At 38.6% G+C, this 15722-nt stretch overlaps 1 protein-coding gene across 1 annotated transcript in view; it reads right to left on the bottom strand.

Moving 5' to 3' along the window:
• Positions 1-15722, bottom strand: part of SDK1 (sidekick cell adhesion molecule 1) — a 657393-nt gene that overhangs the window by 263252 nt on the left and 378419 nt on the right. The window contains 1 exon segment of the mRNA XM_030578466.1: positions 8431-8564. Coding sequence (XP_030434326.1) covers positions 8431-8564 — 134 coding nt within the window.

Here is a 15722-nt window from a genome sequence, read left to right as displayed (position 1 = left end):
TACATTTCACAGACATGCAGCTTCTGATTTTTAAATATTTTGTTATGCTGATTTAGAAATCGAAAACTCTCAAACTTCAAGATTTGGAGTTTTGTTTTGTTACTTTAAAGGAAATTTCACCTACCTTTTTTACTGCAGAAATATTATCTACTATCAAAAATAATGACATTGGCTTTTAAAATATTAACACTGTAGTTACAAGTTGATCGTATCTGCTCATTACCTCATTCCTTGGTCTGGATGTTCAATCTCACCTTCCCCTCATGCTGTTTGAACCTTGAATACCAGTATCCAAGTGCGAAGTCAGCTGGAATTCAAGTTCAAATCAGAAGGGGAGATGTTTTCAATCTGGGCCAGGGAGGAATAGCAGATGTGAAATGTGTGGAATGCAATCTGCTGGGAAGGTGAAGCATTGCCAAAACAGTGCAATGGAACAGAGGGACATAAGATAGTCACTTTGCCTTCTATTCTGCAGGAAGGAAGGCAACTAAAAGGATATAAGGCCAGAAAAGAGATGAAATTTCCAGAGATAATTATTAGCTAAATTTATTATTTCAATATTTTAATGATATATTCTTTGTAATATATAATTTATTTTCTATATATCCATTGTTAAAAAGCAGGGGGGCTTTCCTTACAGATAAAGATGTGACAATCTAAAAGGAGTCATGAAATTTGGAGTTTAAGATTGCCATTATGTTCTAAATGCACACCATTATTCCAATTTAATGTATTCAATAACACATCAAATTCTATCCCAGGTAGCTATAATGGGTTAAATTAGTGATAACAGCCTTAGCTAAAATTCCTAGCTTTGATCAGCTATAATCCGACTTTAATATTTGTTTCTGTGATTCAAAAGTAAAATCTTTAACATTTTAATGGATAACATTTTTTCCCAGATCTGGACCTTAGCGTCCAAAATATGGGTGTTAGCATGAAAACCTCCAAGCTTAGTTACCAGCTTGGACCTGGTAAACCTGCCACCAGCCAGGAATTATACAGTGCCTAGCTCACTGTGGTCTCCCCAAAACCTTTCCTGGGGGACCCCCAGGCTCAGAGGCCTTGAGTCCTACAACAAAGGGAAATAACCCCCTCCCCTTGTTTCCTGGTTACTTCCTCCCAGGCTCCCCTCCCTGGACGCCCTAGGAGATTCCCTGCTTCCAGTCCTGGAAACACAAGTACCGAGAGCGCTAATCTCTTTCCCCCTCCCCCTCACCCAGAAGGTATGCAAAGTCAGGCTTAGTAAATCTAACACAAAGAGATTTTCCCCCTGACTTCTTCCTCCCACCAATTCCCTGGTGAGCTGCAGACTCAATTCCCTGGAGTCCCACTAAAGAAAAACTCCAACAGGTCTTAAAAAGAAAGCTTTATAAAAAGAAAGAAAAGTACATTAAAAATAGTCTCTGTATAAGGTGACAATCTACAGGGTCAATTGCTTAAGAAAAAAAAAGTGAATAAACACCTTATTTCAAAAGAATACAATTTAACACATTCCAGCAACTACACACATGTAAATACAAAAAAATATATAAACTTATTGTCTTACTATCCTTGTACTTACAACTTGGAAGCAGAAGATTAGAAAGCCAGGAGACAGAAAAATCACTCTCAGAGCCGAGAGGGCATAGACACAAGACAAAGAACAAAGAACTCACACCCCAAAACTTCCCTCCACCCAGATTTGAAAAAGTCTTGTTTCCTGATTGGTCCTCTGGTCAGGTGTTTCAGGTTACTCCTTTCCAGGTGAAAGAGACATTAACCCTTAGCTATCTGTTTATGACACTCCCCCCGCAAATTTATTTAAGTCATATCCAATCAATTCTCAGAATGAATGGTCCATAATTACCAGCCTGACAAGATGAAACAATCACAATCATAGTCCTCCTGGAAATTCTCCTTGACAAAGAGAAATTTTAAATATTGTGAAGAAAAGGAGAGGAAATGAAATGTCATTATTTTCAAGAAAGAAATAAAAATGGCACAGCTGATAGAGCACCCAGAGTTGGGCAATACTGGACTTTCCTCGCATCTGATCAGAACTGATGGCTTATAAAGTACAATCATTGCTCAGAAATGTAATTTTCTCCTCTCAGCTTCCCTCCCCATGTATCTTTTCTTTGGACAAAAATATCTTATTGAAGCATTAATTTTATTTCAGCAGAACTAAACCATGGAGGCTAAGTGAATGTAAAATTCCCATGGCAAGGACTAAAAACAGTTTGACAAGTTCATAGAGCTTGCTCGAGTTTGACCTCAGAATAGAAATGTCTGTTCTCAGGAGGGTCTGGCCAATTCCTTTTTTCTGCCTACACCTGAGCTGCTGGAGTTAGCTATGAAAAATTCATGCAACAATATGTTTCAAACGCCCACCTCCATACCCTCAACATCTGCTGACTTTACTTCAGATTAAAACCTCAAAGTGAATCCTCTCTTCTAGTTTGCAGTAAACTTTGACAGTGAATAAGAGTTATTATGGTTTAGGAACTCTTCCTTCCTGAAAGGAAGATATCTACTCGGGACCTGCTGATGATTTATCTTCCTAACAATACTGACAAAGGGAAGTATTTCAAAAATAAATGCATCCCAAACAAGGGGAAAAAACTTGTAGGGAAAGGCTCCAGACCCAGCTGGATGAAAAAAAAAACCTCAAAAATGTTGTTAGAAGTAAGCAGAATGCCTACAGGGAATGGAATAAGGAACTGATCAGCAAAGAAAGCTACATCCTGGATCTTAGAAAACATATGGAAAAAAGTATCAGAGGGGCAGCCGTGTTAGTCTGGATCTGTAAAAGCAGCAAAGAATCCTGTGACACCTTATAGACTAACAGACGTTTTGGAGCATGAGCTTTTGTGGGTGAATACCCACTTCGTCAGATGCATATGGAAAAAAATGAGAATTGCTAAAAGTTAAGTAGAATTAGCTCTTGCCACAGAAATTAAGACAAGTAGTAAGAGGGTTATTTTAGTTATATAAATTAAAAGAAAATAAGGAAAGATGAGTTTGGGGTGCCATGAAGTGTGGATGGGAATGTGATAAAAGAATATCGATATGGCCCCAAAACTAAATGAATCCTTTGCCTCCGTTTGTTGCAATTAATTTCTAAAATGTTATGCTCATTGCGTAAAAACCCCTTTTATAGTTATTTGATCTCCATGGACACTGACAGTGACCTAAACATCTTGTACTGTAATAAGATCCTTTTCTTTTATTGTTCAAATAATTTTGGTGACAAATCTGTACCCTGCAGTTCTGAAGTTGAATATTTTTCTTCTTTTATATTTTGTGTTTTGATAACAGTTAATTGAATAATTAAATGGGTTTCAGCCAGGGACAATTAGGTGTATTTAGCTTTATCTGATAGGTGACTACCACCACAGAATAAAACACCTTCTTACTGCAAGTGGAAGCGAGGCATGATAATATGACATCCTTGTATTTTAAATTAATTACAATACAACCAGACCAGGAGTATAATTTTTAGATCCCAACTATTCCAATCTTACGAATTCCACAGTGGTATCCTTTTTACACTCCCAATGCTCAGGGAGGAAATTTATCTTCATTAAACGTTAATTGTCTTTATTATCTTTTGGCTCTTCAGAAATGTTAGCTGGCAAGGTTTTTACAATTTTCATCAATCTTGTTTTGTGTTTTTACAAAGCCTGCATCAGAAAAAGACGTCCAAATCTGCAGAATGCTCTATATTTCCTAGCAGTATGAATAGGTCTTGAGAATACCTACTTTACTAATATATCTGCTGAAATGACATGCACCTCAATATTTCACAGCTTAACAAGAAGGTCCAGCAGCAAGGTCCTGAATTGCAGTTCCAGATGATTAGTGCTGCAAAAGCAATTCAACCAGCAGTGTCCATGCTGTCAAAACAGTTTACATATGCCCACCTTCTACAATCTTGCCTTTTCACTCATACGCCAGGACTATGCTCTTTCTTATTTTTCATAAAATATTTGGAGAGAGATTGACAATATAACTGCACATTGCTAAAGTTCCTAGACTGGGTTATATTGGTGTAGGGTTTCTTATTATCTATAGTTTTCTATTTAGGTTAATAGCTAGCTCTCAGTATAACTTGGATTCTCAGAACCTCACCTTTTTATTGAAGTGATATACTACCTTATCATTGTCATTTTATTATATACTGAAAGCAGAAATCTCAGTTAACTACATATGTGGGGATCACACCTTCTTGTGAACCTTGTTACTAATAGTTGCCTTTCATGAAGCTTGGGTTCTAGAAATACCTGTAATTTCACAAAGCAGCATCATAAGTTCTGAATAACTTTCATCTATAAGTGGTAGAAACTGCAGATAAATTTCCTGTTTACCACTGTACTTCCAGCTGGCTTATGTTACATGTGAAAGATGCTTCAAGCTTCACTATGCTTGGGTGCATAGTGTGTGCCCCTGGAGGAAGTGTCAGAGTTTTGTGATGGCCTTACTTTAATGAACAGTTCTCCCTTTAATTATTCCGCCAAGTCTGATAAGATCAAAAGTATGTTATTTAATTCCACTGACAAACCAAAGTATTCAGGAAGTGATCTGATGATCTGTGCAAAAACATTACTGTATTTCTGTACATAAGAGAGTGAGTGAGAGGGAAGAGAGTAGATAACAGGACCTGGAACCAGTTGATGATGATATCACAACATGGTATATATGTCATTATATGGATAGGAGTGGGAAAATATGGTTTGGAGAATGTGAGATATTTCTCTATTTTTATGAAAATTATGTTTACCCAGTTTACCCAGTCACTGTTATATTCCTACATGGTCTCAAGAAATTAAGTTTTTTCCAGAGATACTCCTTGTGCTAAGGAGGCAGGGAGTGGCAACTGAGTGCCTATATTTGAATGAGAGTCATTAAGGACTATCAACAGATGAATATACCAGGGCCAGGCCCTTGGGGGACAATGGGGAGGCTTATTGCCAAGGTGAAACTGGCTCTCTCCAGATCTCTAGAGGAGAAAGAGCAAAAAATCCCCAGGAGGGGAACAAAGGAACCAAGATGTTGGTTAAAACCACAGAGGCTGAGAAGTTTGGGGGACAAGAATAAAGGGGCATGTTTCCTAAAGAAAAGGGAAGCTTTTTTGATTGCTGGAAAATTTAACCAGAAGGATGCTGGCTGCATGGTCAGACAGGAGATTTCATGTTCTGAAGGAGAAGCTATTTACAAGAGAATGGGAAGAAGAAGGACTCCCTAGAGGAGTCTTACAAAATCCAAAGAAAACTCAAGTCATGAAGACAACGGTGTGCAGATATTTCTTATTTTGCCTGGATGGGTGGATGGGTTTTTTGTCTCGTGTGCCATCTAAAATAAAAAGTAAATATTAGAAATCCTTTTGCCAAGTTTGTGTCTATTTGCTTCAAATATCACATGTCCCTGAAGGGGTAAACTATCAACCAGACTGTCCACAAGAATAGAGCTCCGGGAAAGCTTATGTTTAAGTTACTGGGGAATCTTAGGGTGCTCAGCACTGGTCTTGGGGGCCTAGCACAGCTGGTTCACAGGGCCAAAAAGGGACAGCAGACAGAGTCTCTGTGCAGGAAGTGTGCCAAATAGGCTAAAGATGGTGGCTGGAGCCCAATGAGACCCAGGGGAGCTAATAAAGCCCATGGGCCCAATGTGTGGGTCCAAACAGCAGCTTAGTGACGTCCTTCTTGGGATCTTGACCAGAAATGTGACACTGGTGAAGTCACGCATATGCAAGGTTCCATAGTTTTTATAATGAAAATACTACTTCCCTCTAAATAGCATAGTGTTTCCATTTTAGGAGCTCAGTGCTTTAGAAACATTACACCTCACAACAGCCCATCAGACTGCTGGTTATTATACTCGCTATATTAATTGGGGTGCCCCCATAGCTGGTATAAACTGATATAGCTACAGCAGCATACTGGGGCTAAACCCTTACTCCAACACACAGCTCTGTTGAAGTCACCAATTTACACCAGCTAAAGATCTTTCTCAGCATTTAAATGATCTACCCAAACTTACACAGCAAGTCAAGTGACAGAAACAGTAACAGAACTCAAACTCCTATTTACCAGGCTTTACTAGCCAAAATTCCTTGATTTACACAGAAGCTGGGATACATAGTTTATAAAAATCACGACTTATTAGTTCAGTAAATAGGTTTTTCAGGTGAAGATAAGGCATTTTAAATTTATGAATAATCTATGACTTCTTGGTCCAGGTTGCATTTGACATATAATTGACATTTTCTTACCGTGCTGTCTGTTGGACACAATCATAATTCACTCTAGCTTTCATGAGATAAGAAGACTATGAAACCTCTTCAGAACAAAAAGACCAGCAGTCACTAGCCCTGCATGCATGTTTTCTATTATTTCCACAATTCTCTCCCTTTTCTGTTTTATTTATTATAGATATTTCCATGGCGCTCACCACTGAGCTCATAAACTGCTTCTTTGTCATCTAAGACCTGATCAATTACCCTTGAAAAAAACGGAAATATTTCCACTGACTTCAAAGGGAGCTGGACTGGATCTCTAGGCTACATTTTTAATTATATCTATTTTGTGTGCCTCAGTTTTTGGGAGGTCAACTTGCCACTTTAGCTTCCAGCAGGTAGGTATTCAGCACTTTTTCCAGGTGTCCAAAGTTGGGAAAACAATAACTGAGGAAATTGAACTTGACTTGAGCTTTAAATTTCCACAGCTGGTGAAACTACTCATTGGTTTTCACCTTTTTGTTTAATACATGTGTGAAGCAAATAGGGCATACGGTGCGGCAATTTGGGCTGCACAATCACCACGATGCAGATTGCACGAAGCTCTGTTCCTCTTTTTCATCCAATCCACATGATGCTATGCCAACCTTTTCAGAGTGTGGCCAGCCTCAGGATGTTGATAACAGTGAGTTGAGACTCAACCAAGACAAGACACAAGCAATATTGATGGACAGATAAAAGACCATAGAAGTATGCCAGAGATAGTTCTTGCCCCTCCCCCCCATTACTTAAGCCTGTGGAGCAGTGTGACCCAATGACTGGATAGTAGTATACACCTTCTCAATTGTTGTTGAAAGACTAGAAAGTGGTCAAGCTTTATCCCCAGATTAGTACGGCATGGTTCAAAACCGACTGGTTGATTGTTCAGAAGGACCTGTTGTGATAACTGGGTCTATAAGTTTACCCTAACTGTGAGCTCATCTGTGAAAAGTGAGTCAAAGATCATAAAATGTCACAAAAACCTACAACAAATGTTGAGGGGAAAAGGTATAAAAGTTGAGACAAAAAGAATGAATTAGTCCAACCAAAAAGCCCTTCTGATAAAACTCAAGAACTATGTTAAAATCATGCCTAGGGTAAGTGACTGGTCCTTTGGGACAGGGAGTAACCATTTTTGATGCAAAGGACTATTTTTCACAAAGGCAAGTTTATGTAGGTGGTAAGATCAACTGGAGTTCCCAAGGGGACTGTCTGTGACTCCCTGTTAAATCTGTTGTGGTGCCTGAGGAGTTCACACTGGATGGTTGATGAAATCTAAGTATAGAACTCAACCAATTTGGGGGGTGTGCCCTGCTTCTTAACGGACTAACCTGAAGTTGGTACTCATGCTCCTGAGTTACTCCAGACAGCTTGACAACTACCTCCATCATCTCTTGGGACCACAGGCCTTCTTAGTCCTAATCCTGAGATATTTCCTCACCAGGCTACAAAGAAACCGCTAACTGCAATGCCCTAAATAGCCTAATACTGGTACAAGTTGCCAGGTCTCAGAGTGATTAATATGATCATGTTCTATGCCTGTGTTTCTCCAGCTGTGAGTGTCAACACCAAAGACAAAGGCTGCATTTACTATCCTTGCTGTTCTTCTCTCTCCCCTTTTGTGGCTTAATGTCTTGGTTTGTCTTCTAGGAAATGGGATTGGACTTTAACAGCAGTAACACAACAGCAGGTCTAGCCATTTCAACTAACTTCTCCTCTTTTCCCTAAAAGGATAGTAATTATCTTTAATTCCATTTGAGAGACTGTCAAAAACACAGGGTTTCCTTCTAAAAATCCCTCTAGCTAAAGGGAAAGCGAACAAGGGATGTTGATAAAAGGAAAGCCTTACTTAACATTTTTCAAATGCTTTAACTCTTTTTTCTTCTTTTCTGAATCTTTAATAAAACATTAAAAAGGATTATTAATGGTGTGTTTGCCATGGTACCAAGCAGGCTGCGGTCTCTCTATACCAAACCCCAGATCTTGTCTAAAACCATTTAATGTTGGACTCCCACTGACTTGACTGGGAGTTGAGTGCGCTCCATACCTCCCATGAGAAGCTTAGCGCCTTTCAGGATCACTTTGCTAGTAAATGCTTTTCAGCATGCCGATCTTTGGGAACATTTTCAGTGACCTCAATACCAAAGCAAATTTGGTGAGATTTCAATACTCACTCGCTACACTCAGATAAAGAAATGGACTCGTCTTGTTCTCTCCATTTTTTTCATTGACTGCTTGGACATAGTAACCTCCTGCATCTGTTGCTTCTGCTGCAAGGATCACCAACTGATTCTCCAGTGTTATAGCTCTGTTTAGGAAAACAAAGGATCATGTTAAAACAGGAGCAATGATATTAACTAAGGATAAGCTGTACAGAATCTGGCAGGACTACACACTATTCAAAGGTCATTCAAACAGAGATGTGTGGAACTCAACAGCAGGATTTTATCTTCAAACACAACCACAGGAAGAATTCAAGAGCTTTTGGGTCTGTGATGTTTGAGCCTTTTCTCTTCTTTAAGTTAAGATGTTTCCAGTCATACAGAAGACTACAATAAATGATATATAAAAATTAAATAGCAAAGAATCCTGTGGCACCTTATAGACTAACAGACGTTTTGGAGCATGAGCTTTCGTGGGTGAATACCCACTTCCTCAGATGCATGTAATGGAAATATCCAGGGGCAGGTATATATATGTGTGCTAGCAAGCAAAGCTAGAGATAACGAGGTTAAATAGTTATTTAAGAATGATGAGACAAAGAGTTTGACCATAACTATACGGGTCACATGTTCTATGCTCCTGGCAAACATCATTTTGCTACCAACCCAGTTTGACTGAAAACCTCAGAAAGTGAGAAGATCAGCACTCTGGGAATGAAAGCACTCAGTTCAGTTAAAAATCAGAGGCAATAGAATTTCAGGAGACAGAATATTCTATATTTATGGCCTGTGTAATTATTTCAGTTACAGATACAAAAAGAGCAGGAGACTAATTAACATGCTCAGCTGAAGAATCGTGTATACAGAGAGAGTGAAGAGCAAAACTATTTAATCTAAACCAGGTATGAAAGCACAACACTACTCTGTAGTTGGTGGTGGCGTAGTCCTAGGGGAGTCAATAAATGTCATGGTCTAATATAATTTACTCTTTCTTAGAGCTGCTACATAACGGTTGTCTTCATACACTCCCTTGTAAGACAGTGCTAATCATTTGTACTGCAGTAAGATCAGTTTGTTTGCATTTTACATGTGCTGTTTAGTCTTTTGACTCTATAAGACAAAATATAAATCTAGGAAAATATGTAAAAATTTAAGTGCTTGGAATAAATATAGTCTCTCCACTGAATCAGTTCCTTTCCACAAGTTAAGTTCTCCTTATCTGGCTTGTAATGACAACACAGACCAAACACCAGCACTGCTATCACTAATGGTGCAAGGCAGCAGTATTAACTATTCAGAATGCCACATTCACAAATTATAAAAGATGAGGAACTCTGATTTAACCATCTAATAGGAGCACAATATTTTGCCACCTAGAAGATTAAACTTTGTGTTCAGAATTGGGTCATTGGGGGGGATTTCCAGGGTTGCAACCATTAAGACCACATGATAAGGTCCTAGTGTGGATAGGGCAGTGTTTCTCAACGACCAGTCTGTGGATCAGTGCCAATCCCTGAGATCTCCCTGACACAGTTTATAGGAAGGCAGCAAGCTGGTCCCTGGTATCAAAAAGGTTGAGAAACACTGGGATAGTGTTCAGTAGGACATGAGAAGTTCAAAGATTATATAAAAATTAAAAAGGAACCCCACAGCATTATAGTGGCAGAGTTGTGGGTCAGGCAGCAGTCATTTTCATGCTGACTTTGATAAATGCACAATCTAGCGATCTCAATATAGGACTTGAAGCAAGAAACTCCTAACATTGGGCCCAAATCTACCACCCATAGTCACAGTACTCTGAATACTGCACTAGGCTCAAGTGTACCTTTAAATCATAGCCCTGAATATGGGTTGGGGGCACAATTTCTGCCCAGACTCAGAGGGAAGTAATTTTGTTGATCCCCACTGCATGCCCCAACAGTTCCGGCTAGCCCATATGGGTGGAGATCCATATTTGTGCTCTCTTTCTGATCCTCCCTGTCCACTTGGTCGTAAAGCAGTATCATGCATAAAGTCTTCTGCTCTTTCAACTATGCTAGAACTGCTATCTGGACTGGTCCTATGCAGCATCACAGTTGTGTATGTTTAGTGGGAGTGGAAGGGTCTTATCCTACATAGCTGCACAGGGGAGTAAGGCACAATCTAGTTCAATTAATGGGGGCTCATTGCGGTGTAAGGTATAATTCAGCATGAGTAAGGGTGGTAGAATGGAACCCTTTGTTATGTTGGCCAAATCACTTCATCCTTTTGTGTCTTGATTTCCTCACTTGTAACATTGGAATAATAATATCTATCTCACTACTTCACAAGGTTCACAGACTGAGGAAGTTAGAGGGAATATTAAGAGAAAAATCTTAATCTAAACCTCCTAGCACTAACAGTTTCACAGATTTTTTGAGAAGTTGTATATACAGGTGCTGATGGAGGAATGTGGCCTCCTCCCCACTCCACGCAAACTGGCTCTAGGAGAGAGCTTTAAATAAATTAGAGAATTATACTGCAATTGTTAGCAAAAGAGCAGTTGCTAAAGATATGAAATGGGATTTTAAAATTGTTAATGAATGGGGTTTTTTTAATCAATGGTTATCTCATAACACACGCCCAATATTTCAAAGGCACTAATGAACTAACTACTGAAACCTATCATAACGAATACATGCTATTAGAGAAAAAGATTGCACAACTGAGGCTCTGAATCTGCAGAGATGTATGCATGTGCTTAACCTGATATATTGGTACTAGTTCCACTGACTAAGAAAGTCAAGAACGTAAAAAAGTCTTTAAAGGATACAAGGCTGAGTTTCCAACAGTATCATCTAACGTGTTCTCTCTAAAATATTATGTTTTCAGTGAACCCCCTTGGGAAACCTATCATTTTAGAAATATTATCCGAGGCACCATCAAGGGACCTGGAGTTTTCTTATAATAGATTATGTAACAAAATTATGAACAAATGCAAAACATACATTCTGTTCCATATATGTTAAAGGAACATTTGCAGGTGTAAGTGATTAATTATGTTAGATGGGAAAAGTTTATATACTAACATTACTCAAATAGCATGTGAATGTTTTGAGTTATTCTCGCTCCAATAGATCAGTAGGGAGTTTTCCTCTTATAGTGTTTTTGCATGGTCTGGTTTCATAAATATTAACTCACAATTATTTTACTTTTGGAGAAATATTCTTCTTCATAAAAGGGACAGCAATGGAAGGAACTTGTATTCCCAACTGCTGTATGCTAGCCTATATTTTGAACAATGAGGAACAAAATAACTGTGGAAAGATTGTTTAAATAGGAGCTATGTTTGTTATATGTTATCCACGACATTTTGACTTTATAATCAGAAGACAAATAACAGTAAACATCTGTAAAGATACCCATAATGATTGACAGCTCACCTTTCTGATAAAGACAGCAGGCCAGATCCTCAGCTGGTGTAACTTGGAGCAATGTCATTGCATTCAATTGAGTTACACCAATCTACACCAGCTGCATAATTGGCCCACAGCATCACATTTTGAAAGTTTTTATTTAAAAAAGATATATTAAATTATCCCTGTGGGTCAATTTTTCCATGTTGAATGGAACTGTATTAGCTTGGAAATTGAATCAAAATGTTTCATAGCTTTACAGAATGAGGAGCTAAAATGTAATCAATACTGCATTTAATAAAGCAAACAGGATAAAGAAGAAATTTTCTATTAAATAATGATAGTATCTTTAAATATGATGCATATTATATTTGTTCCTACTGTAGTTATTCCAAAAGGATACGCAATAAGGAACATTATTTTTAAATGCTGGAATACATTTCAGGCAGATCCAATACCAGCTGCAGTTGTAGCCAAAAGCCTTATAGGTGATGCAGCACTTTTGGAAAGAGTGCTGCTTAATTACCTTGCTGTTATTGATTTAACTATTGTAAGTGATTAGTTGGGAATTCCCAAGATAGTGCACAATAAAGCATATAGCAACTGTTCAGGAATGAAAGGCAAAGGAAATTTTAAGATAAATTTACTATGGAATCTTTTAAAAAAATGAAGGATTTCCTAAATTGCAATATACAAAATGAACTTTATTAGAATGTCTATGTGAATTTAGATATATGGATGAAATTTAGAAGACTTTTTAAAAGACTATATGAACATAAATATATAATTTGTACAGGAAAGTATCCTTACCCTATAGCCAAGCATTATACATTACATCAGGGGTGGCCAACCTGAGCCTGAGAAGGAGCTAGAATTTATCAATGTACATTGCCAAAGAGTTGCAGTAACACATTAGCAGCCCCCCATCAGCTCCACCCCCCACTCCCAGCGCCTCCCGTTCACTGGCAGACCCACCAATCAGCATTTCTCCCGCCCTCCCTGCACCTCCTGATCAGCTGTTTGGTGGCGTGCAGGAGGCTTGGTTGGGGCGGGGGAGCTGTCATAAACAGATAGCTAAGGGTTAACGTCTCTTTCACTTGGAAAGAAGTAATCTGAAACACCTGACCAGAGGACCAATCAGGAAACAAGACTTTTTCAAATCTGGGTGGAGGGAACTTTGTGTGTGAGTCCTTTGTTCTGGGGTCTTCTGCCTGTACTCTCTCGGCTATGAGGAGTGATTTTTTCTAATTCCTGCTTTCTAATCTTCTGTTTCCAAGCTGTGAGTACAAAGATGGTTTGTTGTTTTGTATTTACATGTCTACAGTTGCTGGAGTGCTTTGAATTGTATTCTTTTTGAATAAGGCTGTTTATTCAATATTCTTTTAAGCAAATGACCCTGTATTTGTCACCTTAATACAGAGAGACCATTTTTATGTATTTTTCTTTCTTTTTTATATAAAGCTTTCTTTTAAGACCTGTTGGAGTTTTTCTTTAGTGGGGAACTCCAGGGAATTGAGTCTGCAGCTCACCAGGGAACTGGTGGGAGGAAGAAGTCAGGGGGAAATCTGTGTGTGTTAGATTTACTAGCCTGACTTTGCATTCCCTCTGGGTGAAGAGGGAAGTGCTTGTGTTTCCAGGACTGGAAATAGAGAGGGTGGACTCCCTCTGTTTAGATTCACGGAGTTTGCTTCTGTGTATCTCTCCAGGAACACCTGGAGGGGGGAAGGGAAAAGGTTTATTTCCCTTTGTTGTGAGACTCAAGGGATTTGGGTCTTGGGGTCCCCAAGGAAGGTTTTTGGGGGGACCAGAATGCCCCAAAACACTCTAATTTTTTGGGTGGTGGCAGCTTTACCAGGTCCAAGCTGGTAACTAAGCTTGGAGGTTTTCATGCTAACCCCCATATTTTGGACGCTAAGGTCCAAAATCTGGGACTAGGTTATGATAGGAGCAAGGGCACTGCAGGCTCAGGGGAGGGGGCAGGGCCTGTGGCAAAGCCAGGGGTAGAGCACCTCCCGGCACATTGGAAAGTTGGCACCTGTAGCTCCAGCCCCAGAGTCAGTGCCTATGCAAGGAGCTGCATATTAACTTCTTAAGAGCCATATGTGACTCCAGCGCCACAGGTTGGCCACCTCTGCATTACATCATCACAGTAACATGAAAAAATTGAAATACGAGTACCCAAAGAGTTGGAAAACAGGAGATAAGATAAGAAATGATTGAAGACATTATTTTATATCTTTTTAATTAAAGTGTCCAATTAATCTTAAACATTCTAAGCTGAGTTATTGATTTATTTTCTGAAAAATGTTTAAGTAAAAGTGTTCAGTTTTAATTCACTGAATAATTTTTAGTTGTTAGAGAGGGGCTACAGGGGAATAGCAAGATCTGAAGCTCCCAAGCTTTAGGAGTTCAGATCTGGATCTGGAAAGCGCTAAACTGCCTGTCTGCATTGGGTGGCTTAATTAGCTACACTGTGAAGATTCATTAATCAATGTTTTTAAATCACTTTGAAGCATATGTCCTGATCTTTGGCTGCACTGAGGTGGCTCTTCACACTAAAGTTGCCTTAAAATTTGTATTACAATTATTTTTTGTTTCATTTTCAATGACAACTTTTTAATTATTTCAGCATCACAATTAATATTCTAAGGACAAACCTGATTCCAGGCTGTTTGTTTAATAGTCTATTTGAGGCTGACAACTCTTACAGATGGACTTTAATCTGTTAGTAATTCATAGCTTATATAAGGCAACTATACAACTATTGTTTGAGAGAGAAAGAGAGACTGAATTTAACTCAATTAACATCTCTAGAAAGGGACAACTGACATGCAAACTAGGGTGTTGCCACTATGACCCTTGAGGTTGACTAGTTGTAGGGAAAAAAAATCAAGGGGTCATTTGAAATGTTATGTATTAATAAAGGAAGTTGGAAAACACCTCTAGAGCTAGGTGGAAGGATAAAGGAAACAGATCCTGTACGGAGAATAATGTACATTTCTCCCAGATGGTACACCTGACCAAATATTACAATTAAATTGCTGGTGTAACATTGGCTGAATACAATTTCTGTCCTGTTTGAAACAGAACTACTTTAACATGCACTAGGGAACTTTTACGGTGCCCCAGTACAGTTCACACAGGTCAGTTAGGGCATGACATGTTAGTGTGGCCTAAAAAGTACACCCATCTGGTACAGACTAAAGTACCATGTAGTCAAGCCCAGAGTCTCTGACTTACTGCCTGGCCAAAGGATATGACTGACAGAATGGAAGGACAAAAGGCTCAACATAGGGTAGAAGGAGAATGGGACAGATTTATAAAGGTATTTAGGCACCTTAAGACACAAATAAGTGCCTGATGGGATTTTCCAAAGCTCCTAAATGCTTAACTCCCATTGATGGTTTTGGATCAGGCCTTGAGAAATACAAACTAGCATTTTCAACAGTGAGTACCTAAATCAGCACACCTAAGACTACATTCAGGCACCTAAATAAATTATCTGATTTTCATAGGTGGAAATATTTAACAAATATCCCAAAGAAATCTTCAGATTACCAAACTGTTGGATCTTTGCACAGAAAAACTATTGGAAAGAAACAGTATTTTTTAATATAAGGGACTAATTTTCAGAAAGTCATATTTTGTTAGACTGTTAGTTAACAGATTGGTGGATAAACAGATGTTAGAAATCTAAATCATTGCAGTAATAAAACGAAAACCACAGAATAACCTGATTCAGCCTCTGCTTAAAACACAGCCATCTGTTCAAACTCCAGAATGCAATATTTTAGAAAAAAGGCCTTTGATAAAGCCTCTTTTCTAATGCTACCATCTAGCTAATGCAAACATCAAAACCCTCTTTACAAGACATTAATTCCAGAAAATCTGTATTTCTTTTTAAAACTTTTGTTTATATCATGTAACCAG

Source organism: Gopherus evgoodei, chromosome 10 (genome assembly GCF_007399415.2).
Source record: "Gopherus evgoodei ecotype Sinaloan lineage chromosome 10, rGopEvg1_v1.p, whole genome shotgun sequence".
Lineage (NCBI taxonomy): Eukaryota > Metazoa > Chordata > Testudines > Testudinidae > Gopherus > Gopherus evgoodei.
This window is presented reverse-complemented; position numbering and strand designations above follow the sequence as displayed.